The 20065-nt window shown below is 39.3% G+C and overlaps 3 protein-coding genes and 1 non-coding gene across 19 annotated transcripts in view; 2 read left to right on the forward strand and 2 right to left on the reverse strand.

Annotated features, from left to right (window-relative positions):
* The window catches only part of LOC139629392 (protein THEM6), a 33667-nt gene that overhangs the window by 11053 nt on the left and 2549 nt on the right, over positions 1-20065 (forward strand). The window lies entirely within an intron of this gene.
* Positions 31-12000, forward strand: LOC139629385 (E3 ubiquitin/ISG15 ligase TRIM25-like). 3 transcript variants are annotated; one of them, XM_071491968.1, is made up of 8 exons: positions 31-950; positions 2076-2162; positions 2277-2510; positions 3650-3809; positions 3906-3956; positions 4043-4102; positions 4987-5165; positions 11732-12000. In XM_071491968.1, exons 1-8 carry the CDS (start codon positions 366-368, stop codon positions 11837-11839), a joined length of 1464 nt encoding a protein of 487 aa, XP_071348069.1. In that variant the 5' UTR covers positions 31-365; the 3' UTR covers positions 11840-12000. The 3 variants fall into 3 exon arrangements, with proteins under 3 accessions (XP_071348069.1, XP_071348067.1, XP_071348068.1); XM_071491966.1 differs by lacking the exon at positions 11732-12000 and having other exon boundaries at positions 4987-6050; XM_071491967.1 differs by lacking the exons at positions 4043-4102; positions 11732-12000 and having other exon boundaries at positions 4987-6050.
* Positions 5588-16508, reverse strand: eef1da (eukaryotic translation elongation factor 1 delta a (guanine nucleotide exchange protein)). 14 transcript variants are annotated; one of them, XM_071491977.1, is made up of 11 exons: positions 16350-16424; positions 15853-15874; positions 14831-14866; positions 13464-14093; positions 12125-12248; positions 8966-9022; positions 7905-7986; positions 7708-7802; positions 6908-7114; positions 6367-6561; positions 5588-5701 (listed from the first exon to the last, which is right to left on the reverse strand). In XM_071491977.1, the coding sequence occupies exons 4-11, from the start codon at positions 14060-14062 to the stop codon at positions 5663-5665; spliced, it is 1398 nt and encodes a 465-aa protein (XP_071348078.1). In that variant the 5' UTR covers positions 14063-14093; positions 14831-14866; positions 15853-15874; positions 16350-16424; the 3' UTR covers positions 5588-5662. The 14 variants fall into 14 exon arrangements, 13 of the variants coding, with proteins under 13 accessions (XP_071348078.1, XP_071348077.1, XP_071348071.1 ...); XM_071491976.1 differs by lacking the exon at positions 14831-14866; XM_071491970.1 differs by lacking the exons at positions 8966-9022; positions 14831-14866 and adding an exon at positions 10782-10853 and having other exon boundaries at positions 13425-14093; positions 16350-16418.
* trnal-uaa (transfer RNA leucine (anticodon UAA)) lies at positions 18020-18102 on the reverse strand. Its single transcript has one exon. It is a non-coding gene; the product is annotated as a tRNA-Leu (tRNA).

The raw sequence follows: 20065 nt of genomic DNA on the forward strand, positions 1-20065 counted from the left end.
TGGTTTACATTTCACCGTATTCTGAGCAAATAGGGGCATTAGGTGTGTGGTGTAGAAGTGGGTAACAGGTTGACTGCACACACAACTAAACTGCAGCTCTAGGTGTGAACTGTTATGTGTCAAGTAACACTCATAGGTCAGTGCACCTGATATGAATTTACTGAACGTATACAAAGGAGAGGTGGTTCAATACAGTGCTGTTCTTTGCCCAGTTTACTTTATTTGGGACAGCCTATTTCCTGGTTTGCAGGCTGTGATTGGAGGCTCCAGGCTACAGCAGGTGAAACCTGAGTAGCTGTTATCACCACACCTGAGAGTGACGCCCATCTTTGTTCCTTCCAGTTTCTGTTGGGAGTGTGTAGGAAATGGCAGCAGCAACTATTTCCATTGAACAAGACCAGTTTTGTTGCTCAGTCTGCTTGGAGGTTTTGAGAGACCCGGTGACGATCCCCTGTGGACACAGCTACTGTTTGGACTGCATTGAAGACCACTGGAACAGGACCAAGCAGAAAGGCCAGTACAGCTGCCCTCAATGCAGGCAGGTGTTCAATCCAAGACCTCTGCTGAGTAGAAACACAGTCCTGGGTGAAGTGGTGGAAAAGTTTCAGCGAACTGGATTTCAAGCTGCAGCTCAGCACTTGGCCAAACCTGATGAAGTGAAATGCAGCGTTTGTACGGGGAGAAAGAGCAAAGCTGTAAAATCCTGCCTTGTGTGCCTGGAGTCTTACTGTGTGGCTCACTTGAGAGTCCACGAAGAACGCTTTCATGGAAAGGCCCATAAACTGACCCCAGCTTCAGATCAGCCGAGAGAGAAGCTGTGCCCAGAGCACGACAAAGTAATGAGGCTGTACTGTCGCACTGACCAGCAGTGTGTGTGCTCTCACTGTGTGAAAGACAGACACAAGGGCCATGACGCAGTCTCAGTTTCGGATGAGAGAACAATACAACAGGTGTGTTTGAATTTGAATTTCCTAAAACACAGAAATTATTCATTTAAATTTTGCTGAATTTAAACATGTCTATGAACATCTCGACTTACTGTTCAATAAATAAACCAAGATTAGAGTTTACTTTTTATTCTGATACTTTAAAATGATATACATCACACATTATAGAAGTTTGTGCAAGAGATTTCACACAGAGGATTTTACTGAGATGTTTTTAGTTTTAAAGGTGCATTCCTCTGATTTTTACTTGTCAGTAGTAGTAGTCATGGTTGGTGCTCCTCAGCCTGTGGAAACAGCTGTATGATGTTCTCTGCGGTTCTGGAGGAGCTTCATCAAGTCTGCGGAAATAACCCTGTTGATGTGATAATTCCTTCAATCTAAAATCATTTCTATGTACTCAGATTTGACTGAGTTATGATTCCCTCGTGGAGTATTGCAGCCATCAGCCACTCAGGGTTTTAAAGTGCCTCATTTGCCTCCATAGGCTGTGTCACAGTCACTGCTGCTGCTCCAGTGTACACCAGACCATAAAAATAAACAATACCATCCAAACCTTCCAGTTGGAAATGCACCTTTCCCTTGCACCTAAAATAACAAATAACTAATGAATAATAATAAATGCAATAACTTTGCCTCACATCTCTCCACTCCGTCACCTCTGCAACTGAGTAAAAGTACTAAAACTGCACCAAGTACTTTTCTCTCTCTCGTCCAGTCCTTTGGAAGTGAAATTCTAAACAAAACCTAACTCAACTTAAAACTTGTATAGAAAAGACAGTAGGGTGACTCATTCTCATTCTGTAAAAAAAAAAAAAAAACAAAAAAACAAAAAAAAAACCCTAATTCATATATCTGGTGTGTAAGATGAAGAATGTCTATTTTTAGCCTCATGTAAAGGCTTCACTATTTAAAATATTGAACACAGGAAGCGTAAAATGTGCCCTGGTCCTGCAGCCATATCTTGTGTGTCAAAAAGATTGATAGACCAAAGGCTTTGCACTGCAATCCGATCCTTTTGATTGTAAAATCAAAACTTTCCATCTTGAAAGTCAACCGTGGAAAAAATATTCAACTGAGCAGCCTCAGGGACTGCTCTTTGTGATATTCATTTTTTTTGTATTCTCTTAGAAAAAACTCCAAGAAACCTCTTTGAAGTCTGTGCAGAAATTGAAGGACATGGAAAAGGAACTTAGATATATTATCAGATACATCAAGGTGAGTATAATTTTTAATCCCAGCGCTTTAAATAAGTTGTTGACATACTGTATAGAATCGAAAAGTTGTGCATGATTCCTGGAGACCAAAAAGTGTAAAGTTTATCCTCCACAGCACTCCTCAGATGCAGTAGTGGAGGAGAGCGAGAGGATTTTCTCCAGGCTGATCCGCTCCATAGAGAAACAAAGCGGTGAGGTGAAGGAGCTGATCCGAGTCCAGGAGAGAGCGGCTGTCAGTCAGGCTGAGGAGCTGCTGGAGAAGATGCAGAGGGAGATTGCTGCGCTGAGGAAGACTGATGCCGAGCTGGAGAAACTCTGTCACACTGAGGATAACGTTCACTTCCTTCAGGTGAGGAACAAAAGCTAAATCGAGCACAGGCTTGTTCAACCGTAGTTTGAACTTTTAGAGACATGCTTTTACCTCCTCAAGACTTGCACCTGTTTTTAACCTTTTAACACCGACTTCCTGGTATGATTTAGGAGTGATTTAAAAAAAAAAAAAAAAAAAAAAAAAAAATCTCTTCGCTATATTTCTGGGCCTCTATTTATTACCCTTAACAATGCATTTGAGAATCAACTCAGGAGTGAGTAGAAAAAAAACACATGCATCAAGTGACTTGTTCTTACTTACAGTGAAGCCTAAGAGTAACCTTTAACTAACCTCTCAACTGACCATGTGATAGATGACATATATGCTCAGGGCAGGAATAGTCAACTGATTAGAATTAAGGTCAAAGGTCGAGGTCACTGTGGCCTCACAAAACTTTCCCTCAATACAACTGAGTAAATTTGATAACCTTCACTCGATTTATTTTCATTAAGTACATTTAATTGAATTAATTTCACTTAGTTTTAGAGTCGTGGAATTATATGCAGTAAATGATCCGGTCAATCTGGCGTTGAACCATGGATTCACTGCTCAGGGTATTTTCACACAGATTGTATGAGCCCTAACCATGCTGATTTAATCCATTTCAAATCAATTCTATTTAATTGACTTCATTTAATGTCAAATAATTGAATTGATTTACCTAATTGGTAAATCTTTTTACGCACTAACATGATAAAGATCTGTTACAGCTGCAAGAGTTTTCAGATACATTCAAAATGATTAAATCTGATTTTGTCAAAGTGTAAGGTCCCAGACATATTTACCAAATACCCTATCCCAGAAGTTCAGCACACTGGAGCTAAATATATTATTCTGGTTGGGTTAATATATTTTATTTTACTATTAAGCTTTTAATTTGTTGCCTCGTGAAGCACTTTGTAACTTAATTTTTTAGGTTAAAGATAAGTGGTGAAATTGAACAAAAGTGTAAATTATTCAAATATCCATCACACTTCTTGACAGATCCAGTTAATATGATTGCAAATGCAGCATGAATTTGATGGACCCACGAAGTGATTCCTTGCTGGTTCGTCAGGCTTGCTGCATTTGCATTCAAATGCTGTACTCTAATTTGCTTGTGTTGCCTGTTACTGCAGAAGTGCAAGTCTCTTCATTTCCCTGCAAAGACTGTGGAGATGCCCAGCACTGACGCACTTCAATACTTAATGTACAAAACCATGAGAGGATCCCTGGCTGATCTGAAGGACAGTCTGGATGAAACACTTGAAAGAGAATTCAACAGAATCTCCGAAAAGGGTATACATCTCTTTCAATTGATCAGCATAAGGACAATTATTCTATTTTTAGAAATTGTGATGGGTAAATTGATATATTTTTTCTCTGCATTTGTAGTGATTTCACTGAAGGAAACCAGCAATAAAAGTACCTCTGAAAAGACTAAAGGTATGTATGTTTATATTTTTTTAAGTTAATTAAGTTTCAATGATTCTGCTACCAGTTTAATGTCAGCAAACTGATATCTATAACAGCAAAAGATGCCGACATACCATACAACTTAGAACCGAAGACGAGAGCAGATTTCCTACACTGTGAGTACAATTATTTCATAAACCATATTAACAGGCTGACTGACACCATGCCCCAGATTTATACACATATGGATTCTCAGGATCTTTAGTTTGCTTTGTGTTCATGCTAGAAAAGGGTTAGGGTTAGTCCCCTTAGATGCACACTATGCTCCCACAATGCAATGTGCATAGGAAACAGATCCAAGAGGAAACTCTCTGGAAAGCTAGTGCCATTTACACTTCAGAGTTGCATGTATTGCATAATTTCCTGTTAGTATAAAATGGTGCGTGTTTTGATAGTTTTGTATATGAATTGCAACAACTGTGCATGATTAATATGCAATACTTACTGTATATATTAGTATGTTGTATGTATTTGGGACACAGCAGCATACTAACGTTTGCTCATAGATGTAGACTCCAGAGGTAAATGTTAACTTCCTGTTTGTTGCAATCATATCCAAAATTATAACGTTAGAAACTTATTATGGAAATAGTTAATTTAAATACTTATTTCAGGAAGTTATGATTTTCATTGTTGGTAAACCTCCTGCTGTAACCAACATGCATGGCTTCCCATACAAATATTGCAGCTAATGACATATCTTTTTGTATAAATCTTTGAAATTCAGCACAAGGCTGATGATAAAGTTTTTGACCTGGTGATGGCACTTAAGTGAGGGGCTCAGAGTGAACACAATTAATCCTGAGGGGGACATGTTTGTACTAAATTTCACAGCAATCATTTAGATATTTCAGTTTGGATCAAGGTGGTGGATCAACTGACCAATATTTCCATTAATAAAGCCACATTGCTGACACTACTGATGAAAAAATGCTCAGTTGCCTTATTTATGAAACCGATGACTAGTTGGTGTCTGACAATGTCCATCTCCTCTGTCTAGATTACAACGATATAACCCTGGATCCAAACACAGCCAATCCTTACTTATGCTTCTGTGATGGTCGGAGAGGGGTCACCACACGTTCAGAGCCACAGCCCTTCCCAGACCACCCGGATCGCTTCACCAGCTGGGCCCAGGTGCTGTGCAGAGCTGGGATGGCCGGGCGCTGCTACTGGGAGGTAGAGTGGGCTGGAAAGGGAGGGGTTTCCATCGGTGTTTGCTACAAAAACATGAGCAGGAGTGGCGGAGGAAGCGACAGTAAGCTGGGACACAACCCAAAATCCTGGAGCCTGGACTGCTCTTATTCAGGCTGCTCATTTCAGCACAATAAGGAGAGTGTGACCATTGCAGCTCCCTGCTGCAGCAGGATAGGAGTGTATCTGGATCTCAGGGGTGGGACTCTGTCTTTCTATAATGTTGCTGATACAATGGTTTTACTTCATAAAGTTAAGACTACATTCACCCAGCCTGTATACCCTGGATTTTGGGTGGGATTAGGTTCTACTTTGAAGCTGTGTTCTCTTTAAACTGACTCCAGTCCATGTAACCTTGTACATAAAATATTTCTATTTCCCTGAGAATAATGAACCTGAGACAGATGTTTGTGCTCAAAGCTTCGCTTTAATAACCGTGCAAGCCGGGAGCAGCAGCAACACTTTAGTGGAGATGGTGGAGCTTAGATCTTATTGAAGGCAGCAACATCTACACTCTGAACCTGCAGAGGAAGAAAAAAAACAAGTCAAGATGTATATGTGTATATATTATATATTGAACATGTTATTTTGGGATTTATAACTGTTTTATCTAAAATCAAATAAACTGTATCTCACATTAAATGCTTTAACAGACTAAGAACATTTTTAGAATTCAAGGGCCTAATTTTCTTTCTCAGCATTTAAGGCGACACAGATTTAAGTAAGACTGGTACCACTGCAGCAGGTTAGCTTAGCTTAGCCTACCAATGAATGGAAACAGAGGGAAACAACTAGTCTGGCTCTGCTCATCAGAATTGACATGTTCCATCTCCTTTTACCAATAAAGTGTAATGACAGTTTGCCATTTTACAGCAGGTAGTGTGTCTGACTATTTCTTGTCTGGGAGCCATTGCAGATAAACCCCTTGTTGCTGTTGAATTTTTGAAAAGGTAATTTTTTCCAAGCAGTGAGCTCCTCAAATGAAATTCCATTCACCTCCACTGTACTGAGGTGGTGGCAGAATATCTGAGATCCTAAACCTGAGCAAATTAAATCAAAACAATCTAGAGCTAAACACCACTTGGATTAAACAAGAAACATGTCTGGGATTAGGGTGAGCCAACCCTCTCACACCAGATGTTCTTTAAAAGGTAGACACATACATATGAAAGTGACTGTTACTTACAAAGTCCTCAAACTTGGTGATCTCCTCCTCCAGGATGTCAGTGCCGACTTTGTCGTCCTCAACCACACAGTTGATCTGCAGCTTCTTGATGCCGTAGCCCACTGGCACAAGTTTGGATGCTCCCCACAGGAGCCCGTCCATCTGCACCGAGCGCACACACTCCTCCAGCTGCGCCATGTCTGTCTCATCGTCCCACTAACAGAAAACAGAGGAGGGGAAGAGAGACACAGGATTCATGAGTTACGCTTGAGATATTTGCAATCAGATTGAATGACAGCAGACATTTACCAAATTTTCACTACACACATATTCAAGTTTCATTTTGGCTATTTCAAAAATATTTAAGCAGATTTATTATTTAGAAATGACATAACATTACTCCCAAACTTTAGAATTTTTTCTTTCAAGGTATGAAGACAAATCTCAATATTTGAATCTGCTTTTTCACAACGGTAGTTTTTCTACATTCAACCATGACAGCACTGGAAGCAGCATATTAAAATGAGCTAAATGATACAGTTTGAGTGGTGCTGTTACGTACAGGCTTGACGTCCAACAGGATCGATGACTTGGCAATGAGGGTGGGTTTCTTAGCCTTCTTGGCTGAATAGGCATCGATGCGCTCCTGTTTCAGGCGTTCTGCCTCCTCATCTTCATCGTCACTGCCAAACAAGTCGATGTCGTCATCATCATCATCACCACCACCATTTTCCATCTGTTTGGCGGGAGCAGCCTGGACTGGTGCAGCCTGTTACAGTGGTAAAGGATGGGAAAAGTTGTGTACGTGAGCTTTCAGAGGGCAGGTTCATTTAATGAGGTTAATTTCTCTCTTTATCTATTGCTGTTTTTATTTGTTTGCAGAGTTAGAACGTTATGGTAAAAAAAAACAAAAAACATACAATAATAGAACATAAACAGATGTGTGCAGGGGAGGAAGGCAGCCAAAGGGCTTACACAAAACCCTAATTCAATCAAGTATAATCTTAGACATCAAGAGAAGAACTGTACTGTGTTGTACAGCCAGGTGTTTCTATTTTTTTATATTTTGTCCACCCCATTAATATTAATGAGGTTAGACTAAATAACAGGAACACCTCTGTATAATACAATTCAACAACTCACAAACTGCAGTCTTCACAATGACCAGACAGTTAAGTCAATACCTCTCTAAAACATCACCACAACAAACTGAAGATTATACTCTTCATAAAGGAGGATTTATTGCAGGACTATTGCATCAGACTACATTAGTTTTAGCTAAGTGTACATAATAAAGTGCCCACTGTCCATGTTTTATCGATACCCTGGACATACATATCTAATAAGTTCTTAATTATCTACCTTAGCACATGGGACGGCTGCTGATGCTGGTGTCTTTTCCAGCATGGCCACTCTGGACTCCAGCTTCTGCAGAGCTGCTCTCATGTTCTCCACCACTAAACAAGCAACACAACAGGAAAGTCAAATATAAATATTGCAAAACCATAACAAGTGAGCAAAAGCCCAGACGTAGAAAAACTCAACACACAGACACACACCTTTGTGCAGAGTCTGGTTCTCCAGTTCCAGGCTCTTCATGCGTGAAACCAGCTCCTGGTCTCCTCCTGCATGTGAGGATGACTGTGGGAAAAATAAACACAAATTAAGAAGTGTCTTGTTGCAGATCAAGGCTGAAATTGAAATGGTAAGGTCCAAGGTGAGATCCAGTTCAAGTCTGAAGTGAAGGAGCAAGCCTCAAAACAAAAGTCAAACTGCTGTGGTTTAAAAAAAACAAAAAAACAAAAAAAAAAAAACAAAAAACAACAAGCCATGCAAGGCTAAAATCTATTTAACACAATGATTTGAATGCGTTTCACACACACACACACACACACACACACACACACACACACAATGCTGATGTTAAATTTACTCCCTCTACCCCAAATGGTGAGAGGATTTAATGTTTACAATGTCAGCATGCAGGTAAACCAAGATTTGTTTAAAAATATTAACAGAGAGCCAACAATTTAATAATTCTTTAAAAGTAATAGTTCAACATTAGGGAAAAAGTAGTTTGTATTTTAAATAAAATCACCGCCAGTCTAGCATAAAGACTGAAAGCAGGGGGGAAACCAGCTGGACTGGCTCTGCCCAAATGGTGAGGAGGAAAAAAACAAAAACAAAAACAAGCTACTAACGAGATATGCCAGGCTAGTCAATTTCCACTGTTTCCAGTCTTTGTGCTAGGCTAATCAATCATCAATTGAGCTTCTGATGCAACTCTGTGAAAAAGTGCATGGAAAAGTGGAAAGGCATTTTTATTTGTATTTGATAACCATGATCACAACATGCAGCCAAACAATCAAGACTGTGTCAAAGACTTTTGCCCCAAAATTAAGGATCATAACAATCAGTAAGTGGCCATGTATAATGGCCATAAAATAGATTCAGGATGATGGGTGAGATGGTGGTGCATGATGAGACATCTTAGTGCTGCGATGATAGTAACACACTCCACATCAGGCAGCAGCAGTCAAGCCAACACACCCGGCTGTCTGTCTCAGCCTTGCAGCGTCCACAGGCCTGACTACAGCAAAGCTGACTGTGGAGGACTTACATTTCTGTGCTGCCGTTTCTGCTGGCGCCCTTTGGGCTGCTGCAGGGCCGTTTTCACCTGCACCCGGTAATGTACAATGTTAAGGTACGAGAGGAAACGCACAAAGACAAGAAGAAAAAGAAAGTAGTGGCTGTGGGTAGAAAGTTGGATGCTTCACATAGATCTTCAGAGATACAGAGAACAAGATAGAAACCAAATGAATATGTTAAGAGACATTATTCATGACATAATTTTGAACCCATATTAATTAATATTTTTTATAAATAAATACTGATTCAAATGACAAAAAAAAAAAAAAAAAAAAATTCACTAGAGATCAAGCAACCTGTTTTAAGTCAGGTTTTACAGTCGACAAATTGAAGGTGTGGGCTCTAAACTTCTTATTTCAGTCTTAAACCCCGTTTGGATGGGCTTTATTTGTCTAGGAGAAGTGAGGTGATTTTATTAACAGCTCTGGTTAGTGATTTTAATCCAGTCGAGAGTTTGTATTTGAGTAATTTTTCACATCTTCCCCATTAAACACTACAGCTGAAGTTGTCTAATGTTATTCAGCAAGCTTGCTGTTTCTCCTGTAATTTCAATTCAGCCCAGAGAAAGGTTTGTGTATAATGTTTGGTACGGGAAAATCTGAAATGTTTTTGCCAAGCTGAGACACAAACATGTTAACACTAGCATATAGACCTATTTGGGAACCAATACACGAGTAAAATTACAGCCTTCAAGAGAACAAGACTACAGAAGCTCATTAATGGACTGTTGTAATGTCAGGTAGAGGTAGATACTGTTATTCTCTTTAAAACCCTGTGTTTTAGCCTGTATTTGTTTACCATGGTGTCATTAAATGTATGCCAAAGCAGCTGCACTTTTTGAACAATTTAAGTGAATTTATCTTGGAATATTTTATTTCCCACTTCCTCCTGTAATGTTAATCCCATCTGAATGGGGCTTTAGCCACACAACAGCCCACACAGAGCAGCCATTTTCAACAATGAAGCACTGAGAATTATTTTGTAAACAATATAGTAGCCCTGGTTGGTTTGACACTTTAGGAGGTTGACTTTAAAAGGATAGGTCCACATTTTTCAAGTGTGTTACGTTAATCGTCCTCCTGTCCATTTGGCCACAAAGCGCTCCCTTTTTAAAGCTATTTCATTCTAGGTTATGAGCCATTGCAGATGGACAGCAACACACAGAGGGAATTTCACTTTACTTCTGTGTAATTGACCTCATGTTAGAGTGCACAAAATAAGTGTGGATTTTGACTCGACTACTTATATTGACCTTGCTTTAAAAAGGGATCTCTATGTGACCTGAACAGCTACCACAGCTACCAATAATGCTTTCCATTCACATGGGTCTGTGAGTATTATTTTTAGACAAACTTAAGGTAACAACTTCTAAGCAGCTACTAGTGAGAAAAAGCTGTTTTTTTTCTTTGTACACTTATTTAAACAAAAATGACCACATTCATAGTGTGAACAAAATAGTAAACACCACTGATGTAAAGACAAACACATGAGCAACTTACTGACAGTACAATGAAGATTATAGGAGTTAGCAAGCAGAAGTAAAAGGGAAATTAAGCATCATGTAACAGAATATAGCATGCATATAGCAACTTTCTTGTCACGTGCAGGCTAAAGGCTTTTTCAACTCAGGCTAAAATGTCCCCAAGAACTTGCCGTCTATACTTGAATCACAATTTCTCACTTAAACAACTATTCCCCATTATTAGGGCTGGTACACAGACATTAGTTTGTACAGCCCAGCCACTACAGGGGGTAGGTCTGTGGCTCATTTGTAGTACAGTACTCACTCCGTTTAGGGACTGCTGGATATTCTGTCGGGATTTAGCAATGTCCTGCAGGATGGCATTAACATCGTTCTTCTACAGACATGTGTGGGTAAAGCAATGATGAAGCAGGAGCAGTGAGAAAGACAGGAAGCAGTGTGCAGACAAAACAGACAAAAAAGCAGGATGGCCTATACATCCAACATATAGGATGAAGCTGTCATTAAAAGATTTGAGCGATTTGAAAATGAATGATGATTTTAAAACCTCTGCAGTATTTTTCAAGACAAAAACCTTGTGAATTCATGCATCTAGAGGGTGAACAGTCAATCAAAAGTAAATAAAGTCAGGTCTTGGTTATCTTGTGTCTGATGTTGCAATATAAAAGTAACACACATTCTGGCAGCAGAGCTAAAGGGCGACATGATGACCCAACCTGCACCTCTCATGTGCAGCTGTCATTTTCCCACTTCAGTACATGGAGTCCTGAAACCTGAAAGTTAACTGAAAACTGCTTTCTTCCCAAGAAATTGTGCCAGTGCAATAAAATATGATAACAACATGGCTTATGGATAATCCTGAGTAACTAGGACATTGTTTCTGTAAAGACATATCCCATTTACTTCTGTTGTATTTGGGCTGCAGCTACAGCTGAAACAATTTGTCAATTAACAGAAAAAGCATTGCCAACTCTTTTAATTGATTATCAATAAATACTTTCAGTAATCTTTCAAGTAAAAAATAGTGAAAAATCCAAATAATTTCAGCCTCTCAAAACAGGATATTGCTAAACTGAATATATAAGAGGTTTGAGGGTTTCTGGTCAAGCAATAGAAAGACATGTATCTCAAAAACTCAGCATATAAAATCTAACCCATCTGTATCACTTGAAATCGAGTACATGAGGAAATACTGCTTCTCTGATTGGGTGAAACTATTAGTGATCATATTATAATCTCTCAATTATTTTCCAGGCCTGTGCAGAAACTCTTCATAGCTGTTGTTGCAGCCCTGGACAGCCTGAGGAGCACAGACAGCTGCCAAACCACCTGACCCCTCTCACTTCTAAATCGAGTGACTAAACTCACATGCACACAGCTGCTCTGGGCTGCTGAGCACTGTGACTGTCGATGATGTAACTATTGCCTAAACCAACAGGCTGGTGACTGACAGGGAGCTGTGCAGCCACTGAGAGGGAAGCAGGAGCTGAGGAGCTGTCAAGTAGGAGGAGGACAGGAAGATCCGACGGACAGAAAAAGCCACAGGTGCAGGAATGAAAATAAGGATTGAGGAACCCATGTCCTTTTTTCTGAGAATAATTAGGTGGAAAACTAATAAAAATCTGACGATATATACATGTATTTTACCTGTTGCTGCTGTGTGGAGGGGCCGTTGACTCCCTCGTAGAAGCGCTTCTCCGCCTCATCGTAGCGGTGTTTGTCGAACCAGATGTTCTCTGTGGCGAGGCACTGCAGTCCACTCATATTGGTACTGAGGAAGGAAAGTGAGGATAAATTAGTCAACGCAATAACACTGATCAGTATTTGACAGTTTATCTACTGACTAACAGTCGTGACCAGGTGTTAGGTTGTTTCAGCCAGCACAATCACTGACAGGAAATGAGCAACAGAACATGGCTTAATTAGATGCTTGACCGTGACACTGCTATATTACAGGTTACAACAGCATGCGGAGTCACAGATGGAGATGTGGGTGGAAGAGGGAAAGACAAATCAAAAGCACAACACAGACATTTTCTAATATATACAACCAGCAAGCTGATACAGGAATAACTGAGGCATCGTATTCTGTAAAACAACAGGTAACAAAAAAAGAAGAAGTGTTAAAACAACTTATTACATCTATGTCTCACCTCCCCTTCTAATTTTGCTGATGGGTTGCTACAGCAGACAGGCATGTACACATTCCTCAGTCAGTGAAACAGAGTTGCCTGGTCTGCAAAGTCTGGATTACAGAACAAAACACTGCCCACTGCCCATCCAGCATCCCCCCCACTCCCTTTAGTAACAGCAGAGGTCTACTTAACTGTTTAAACACAGACTCAGTTTACTATACTGTGCATAGATGTAAAGTGTACAACCTAATGTTATATCTATGTGAGGTCAGACTTTGTGGGTGTTTATAAAATTGCAAGGGGGATGTCGTTTTATGAATCACGATGAAATCTGATCCAGGAAGTCGAGTTGTAGTATAGCATTCATGTAACGTATCCATGAGCTTAAAGGCTTATTAGATGCCAGAACACTTCATAGGGATTTTACAAAAACAAAATGAAATCCTTTCATCTTTCCTCACAATGATTGCGAGATACACAGCAGAAATACAGCAGCTTCATGTGTTGCATTGCACTGCGGTACAAGTTGACCAGGGTTTAGCTTTTCCTGGATTGACCTCCTTTAAATGAATGAGTGTACTACAATTTCTTGCAGCGCCAACGTCAGTCTGAATATGGCTCTAACAAGAAACTCTTAAGTTTCGATAAACCTGCGTCATCAAAAATATCATACACAATACATAAGTTAGCATTCTTAAAAAAGGCCAAACAAAAATGCAGACAGACAACAAATAAAATTAAAAAAAAAAAAAAAAAAAAAAAAAAAAATCAGAAAAAAAAGATCATTATGGTTAAATAAACTGAACACACACATCAAGTCTCTCCCATTCCTTGTGTGAGATGTGTCATACTTGTCCCTTCTGGGTCGGCTTTCCGTCTCAGAGAGGCCCCTCTTCCTCTGGTTTGGCCCCTTGCTGCCTTTGCCCCCCTGCTCGGTCTCAGAGGAGGTGCGATTGCGGCCTCTACTGTACTGACGGTGAGGGGTACCAGAGGCCTTCACTGTGGTTACAGGGTGCCCCTGATCCTGCTGCTGATCATGGGCACGTCTGGAGCGGTAGGTCAGGGAGCCTCTGGTGTTTGGGCTCCGTGGAGAGGATGACAGAGGCCCGTTGTTATTAGTGGCGAGCCGGCGTTGGTAGTTGCCCTCTGCCTGCTCGTAGGCACTGCGGTTGTACCAGATTCCCTCTGCCTGCATGCCCTGGAGGATAGGGCTTTGACCATAGGAGCCACTTGCCTCTACAGAGGAGCTCAACCGCTCATCTTCAGGCCCAGAGCTCTGGCTCTCTGACTGGGACAAACGTGTGCGACGTCGCAGCCTCCCAAACTGGACGTTGTCTCCACTAATGATGCCTCTCTCTGAAGTGGGAACATTAACCTGCCTGATGGCCCCGACTGGGACAGCATTCTGAGGGGCTCCTCTTTGCTGACGGTTTGGCCAAGACTGATCCATTTCTCTAGTAAACAGGTGTCTTCTCTACTCACTTATATGCCAGGTTTAAAAGGAGAGAAAAGAAGCAACAAGTCGAAGCTGGAGCCATTAGTTCAGTGTGAAGTTAGCATCACAAAGGATGTTAGAAACATTAGAAAAAACTCATAACAGCCGATATGTGATGCCAATGTGGTCTTGAAGGCAAAGAGACAAGGGACTGATCAAAACCTCCCCCCAGGTTATCACCTGATTATTATTAAACCTGATTATTATATATTTAGCTTTACAGGAAGACTTCAGAATGAGTCTAACCTGTACAAGAATAGATAAAATCAACCTGAGAATGCAAAGGACTCAGTTTAAACATGTAGAACAATCCCAGGTTAAAATACAGTTCATTGATCAATCTCACATTGGACTTTCAAAAAGCAAGGCCAAAACACACAAGGCAAAAAGTAATGTGGGAAACACAAATAACAAAATGGTGACCACATTTAGGTTAGATGGGTTGCAGTGTTTCCTCAATATCCATTTCAGAGTGTACTTCAAATTTAATTTAATTTTTTTTAAATTACAATTTTATTTAACGCAACAATCTCAACTTGAGAACACACCAGGTAAATTACACCCAAGATAATTATGGGTGTGATGCAGAACTAGAACAAGGCCGTTCCTGTCAGATACAGCTCTGTCCATTTGACGAGGAAACACTGTTTGTGCATTAAATATGACACGATGTTTCTTATGACACACCTAAAAATCCACCCTGTGCAACAGTGTCTGGCTCACCTTTGTTTTGGCATGCTGGATGATAATGTATGCTACCTATTGTGGAATGGAATATTTAAAATAATTCAATGTATTTAACGCGCAAAAATAAAACCAAACAAGACAAATTATATTGAAAATAACGTTTCATGAAAGACAATCCAAATGTTTCTGACAGCAGCTCTGCCTTTAAAACAACCAGGCAAACATTACAAACCAAAAGACACTAATTTCATGCATGAAATAAAAAACTTCATAACTGAAATGAAAAATAATAAAAACTGTACACAATAGGTGATGCACTGCATATAGCACTGTTTAAGCAGAAATATAACCTCAGCAGCCAGTTTATTAAGTTCGCCCAGTTAAAACTAATACAGCCCTTCAATAAATCATATCTTCATGTAAGACTGTTTTTAGAAAGGTGATTCAACTTCATGGTCATTATGGAGAATGTATTTTGTGCTGCTGTTGAATTACAGTATCTAATGGGTCCCACCAATTGTAGCTACACCAATTAATCAATTTCCATAAAATTGCAGAGTTGAAATAATTAGTGGATTAACTGATTAGTCAATCAACAGGAGATTACGCAAAAATGCCAAACATTTGACTTTTAAAATTTGCCAATTTCATACTTTTCTTTTTGCATATTTCAATCAACTGAATATCTTTGGGTTTTGGCCTGTTGGTTGGATGAACAAGACATCTGAAGATGCCACCTTAATATTTAGGAAACAGTGATGGACATTTTTCACAAATTTCTGCCTTTTTACAGTTAAAATTATTACCTGGTTATTATTAAAAAAAAAATCACGCCCTGATTAGTCAACATTAGAAGTACCTTCTTAATCTTCATCTTCATGAAGCCAGGGTTTATTGCAGAGATGTTGTATTAGACATTACATACATTAGTTTTAACTGGACGCACCTCTCCTATAAACTGGTAGTGTAAAATACATCCAATACATCATATGATGGCAGTAAACCAAAGCATGTGTTAGAGCATCAGCTAAAAAAGCAGATTCATCATCAACACTCACCTTTGGTAACTGGGTTGGGAAGCTAATGTCCAACAGAGAAATAAGAGATAACACAACCATTCTCATAAACAGAAAATGTATTTACAATCCCTTATGGACAACAACAAAAAAATTAAATAAAAATAACAACAGTAATATATTTTATCATGTGTTACAGGAATACTAGTTAACCTCTAAACAAAACTTGTAATTAACTTAATGGGATATGACAAATGGGAGACAACAATTTGTAGGTAATTCATGTATGATACCAGGCACAGTTAAATTAATTCCTGTTATATTCACCTGTTGCTTTAACACAGAGACACCCGGTAGACTGACAGTACACAAGTTTTTTTTTTTTTTTTTTTTTTTTTTTTTGACAGCCCCCTCCAACTTGTAGTTTGGTTGACCACGTGGCGCTTAAAAACTTATATTACCAAAAAGTCTGTCGGTTTCACAAACAGCCACATTTTCTAATGTCCCACACCGTAAAAACAAAACTTCAGTGCACTTACTCTTGGTTTTATTCGACGTTTTATGGCTCGGTGAGCGTCCACTGGCGTGCTGCCTCGGCTGTAATCCGACGGTGGAAGAGGACTCGCATTAACGGACGGCCCGTATTCTTCAGTGACAGAGGGGGGGGGCGGAGGTTTTTTCCGCAGACTTTTTCGAGGATTTTCGCGTTTGCTTAACATCTATGAAAAATAGGGTAACATAAAAACTGACAGAGAAATAAGTTACCTCCTGTGAAGCTTTAGGATAAAAAAAGTAAACCGTGTTTTTTGTGCTATTTGCGGCGGATCTTAAAATTGGTATGACCCATTTTGACAAAGACTTCATTTCCCATGAGCCCAGGGGAGCAGTAGTTAACGGGCAGCTGTAAGCAGTGATTATCCTGATGTTTTGACAGGCTGTCGGGCCTGTACCCAGACGGAACTGTGGTTTTATATGTTTTGGTTGGACAGCTGTGTAAAGTTGCCTTTGCCTGTTGTCTTTCCAGTTTGACAAATTGGCCCCTGTATCTCTTAAAACCTGGATAAACGCTAGTAAATAAGTTTGCCTCAGGTTGAAGTTAGTTGTGCAGCCAAATAAACACACTTTTACCTCCCCTTTCCTGCAGAGGGCAGACTAGTCGAGCCAATTTAAACTGACTTTATGTAGAAATTCTGCACATGGCTACATACTATTATTACTAGTATTATTATTATTATTACTAGTATTATTAGTAAACTTGTGTAAACTAGAACACACATACTAGATTGTTTAGAATGATTTTCTATTTCAGCTTAATTTAGTTTTCACTGTGTAACTATTATTATTATTATTATTATTATTATTATTATTATTATCATCATCATCAGTAGTAGTGGTAGTAGTAATGAAAATAATTAATTTAGTTGTTTTTACTGTTGTTCACAGGTTTACAGGTTAACTTCTAATGCTCCAGACCCTCTTACTATTTTTGGTGCAGTGTAGTGTGGGTAATGAGTGAATTTGAAACAGGTATGGCATGTGTAATGCAAGAAATGAATACAAATTTATTGATTTATTTACCTGTCATTGAACCACTCCATAATTCATTTCTCAAATACTCAGATGTATAAAAGATCATGAGTAATTAAAAACATGTTACCATGTGTACAGGTGGATAATAACAGAGGTACAGCTTTGGATTTTCAATTTCAGCTTAGTCTAAATTAAAATTTTCAAATTTCAGTGTGCTTTGGTAGATTTTATTTATCATTATTATTGTTGTTTTTATGTTCAAATCACTGATAAGTCCAGCCTTTTTACTATTGGGTGGATTTTGTATAGTTATGATGACTGATTAAATGACTGAATTTTACCTAAATTGCATCAGGTTTTTTGTAATACAAGTAATGATTAATTGTTTTTTCACAACATGTTCCTACAATGTGTCATACAACCACTTTACAAAAAAGTAAAGACATTCACATCATCATTGACATATTTTTTCCAGAGCATTAAGTGGCGATACAGTTCAGGATTTACTATCAATTTACACTGCACATCCTTGGTCAATACTTTGAAATGGCTACAGTTGCACAATACACAAGTGGTGGCTGTAATTCTTCTCTGAACTAATGCACAGGTGGTGGTTGTAATTCTCCGTTGAACTATTGCACACAGGGTACTAAAGAGCTGACACAGCTGTTTCAGACACTACCAGGAGTGGGGATCGAACCCACGAAGACAACTGTCCATTGGATCTTAAGTCCAACGCCTTAACCTCTCGGCCATCCTGGTCAGTCAGGGCAGAAATGCAGCTGTCAGCAATGCTGGTTGTACATGCATATGTCACTTTTATGAGCTATAACTTAATTCTTGTATATATATATATATGTTTAACCTCCTGTCTCAGAGATCTCAGTTCAGTGAGATGACTTCCAGATACCTGTCACAAAGAATTTACAGTGATAATAATCTTTTACAACTATTTGTACAATGTGAAAACTTCAAAGGAAATGTGATAGATATTTCAAAATGAGCAGCTTGAGCTCTAGTATCTTTCCTGAGAAACACAGATTGTTGAGTTACTTCGGACTTGTGACAGCTTCACGAATGTGACAGATATACAGGAGCTGTCAGACGTCAGACAGCTGGCCTCAGCTAACCTCCTGTTGAAAGGAAGGGGCAGAGTTTTATCATCTGTGAACTGAAGTGAAGTGCCATGGGAGTTGTTTTGAATCCATGATGACATTACATATCCATTAAATCTCTAGCCCAAGATCTTGCTCACAGGATAACCAAACATTTATATATAACTTTCTTTACAAGGTAAAGAGGGAAAGTAGGAAAAACAGTTATACTGTGGAAGAGTTATTCTGTGCTGGGCACTCTTGAAAATTAAAACTAAGGCTTGTGCTTTTCAAGACGGACAGTTTATGATTTATCCTAAACATCCTTCTGTGACCTTAGTTCTTCTTGGAAGAAGTTCAACAACAACAATTCCTCCGTCATCCAGCCTTTTCCTGCCCTCATTTCTTATTACTCACATTTCTTGATTTTTGCATTATGTACTATTTCCCATATCTAAGTGATGCAGTGTGTGTCAACTGAGTTCTGTTCTATAGTGTTTATTGCTTCAATAAAAGCATTGCTTTTAATATCAATATTATACTTCCATAATTCATCTGGGGTGCCCCCTTTGACTCAATATCAAAGGTGAATGCTACTTATTAGATTCATTCTGCAGACAGTTCAGTCAGCCTGTGTTTTGTCTATAAAACTTGTTTGTGCTCCATTGACTGTGGAGCCATAACATGCTAAGTTGAGTTGTCAAACCAAATGAAGTTCATTTTGTAGCATTGCTAACAGGTATGACCCAGGGTCTACACATAATTTGGCTCCAAGAAATGACACAACACATTTTATGGTTCAGTAATGTGAGAGTCCTGTTCATGTTTACTCATACAGGGCCAAACTTCAGACTCCACTCACATCAAAATTTTATGGTTAATGCTTTAGCTTTGGGGTTTTAGGAAAAGATGGCACATGTTTACAAGTATTGCCTGACCTGTGTCCCAGCCTCAGGAATTATACATGTGGATTTTAAAACTCTGTGTTGTTCCTATTTAAGCAAACCCCTTCACTTTGTATTCATCCTGTAGCACCGCTAAAGCCTTTACTGAGCTTTTAGAGTGTGGATAAGGCAGAGCCAGGGGCCTGTTATGAAACCCCAGTGTTTCGCAACTTAGCTCTGATGTCACAGACAGGTGAGCCATTAGTCCAGGAGCTGAATGAAAGAAAATAGAAGTATATGGTTTTATCATAATTTAAAGATGAGCCTGAGCATTGCTGTAGCTGTCATATTATATTGACACAGTACATCATATTGCAAATTGCAAATCAAGTTGCCATTTGACATCAGAGAAAAAAAAACACAATACAATTCAAGTTTCAGGCTTCAATTCAAGTTATATCAGCAAACACTGATTATCTTATTATCTGCTGTGTTGTGTGTTCAGTGGCCTACTACATATATTAAATCACGCTGAGCGGAATTGAGCTGGGAGACTGTGGCCACTATACAGGAGGTATTTTTTGCACGATAAATGAAAACCTACCAACAAAATACAAACCTCACTCACCAGCTTTCTCCTCGTTTGTTTGTCTTTCATCGTGCAATCACAGACCAGTGTGGGTTGGTAAACATGGACATCACTGTGCAGTTTACCGATGCCTCGCCAAAAAACCTCTGGGTATTGAC

Source organism: Trachinotus anak, unplaced genomic scaffold (assembly GCF_046630095.1).
Source record: "Trachinotus anak isolate AG129_WGS33_773 ecotype Australia unplaced genomic scaffold, CSIRO_AGI_Tana_v1 ptg000012l, whole genome shotgun sequence".
Taxonomy (NCBI): domain Eukaryota; kingdom Metazoa; phylum Chordata; class Actinopteri; order Carangiformes; family Carangidae; genus Trachinotus; species Trachinotus anak.

Bases quoted from the DNA above. Each gene is read 5' to 3' on its own strand.
- LOC139629385 (XM_071491966.1), top strand. From the start codon at position 366: ATGGCAGCAGCAACTATTTCCATTGAACAAGACCAGTTTTGTTGCTCA. The intron at 2,511-3,649 runs GTGAGGAACAAA...CTGTTACTGCAG, and splicing joins ATAACGTTCACTTCCTTCAG to AAGTGCAAGTCTCTTCATTT. The intron at 3,957-4,042 runs GTATGTATGTTT...TATCTATAACAG, and splicing joins TACCTCTGAAAAGACTAAAG to CAAAAGATGCCGACATACCA.
- eef1da (XM_071491969.1), bottom strand. From the start codon at position 14,062: ATGGATCAGTCTTGGCCAAACCGTCAGCAAAGAGGAGCCCCTCAGAAT. The intron at 7,987-10,781 runs GTGAGTACTGTA...TTTTTCCCACAG, and splicing joins TCCAGCAGTCCCTAAACGGA to TCATCCTCACATGCAGGAGG. The intron at 7,115-7,707 runs GTAGATAATTAA...CCACTGTAACAG, and splicing joins CAGCCGTCCCATGTGCTAAG to GCTGCACCAGTCCAGGCTGC.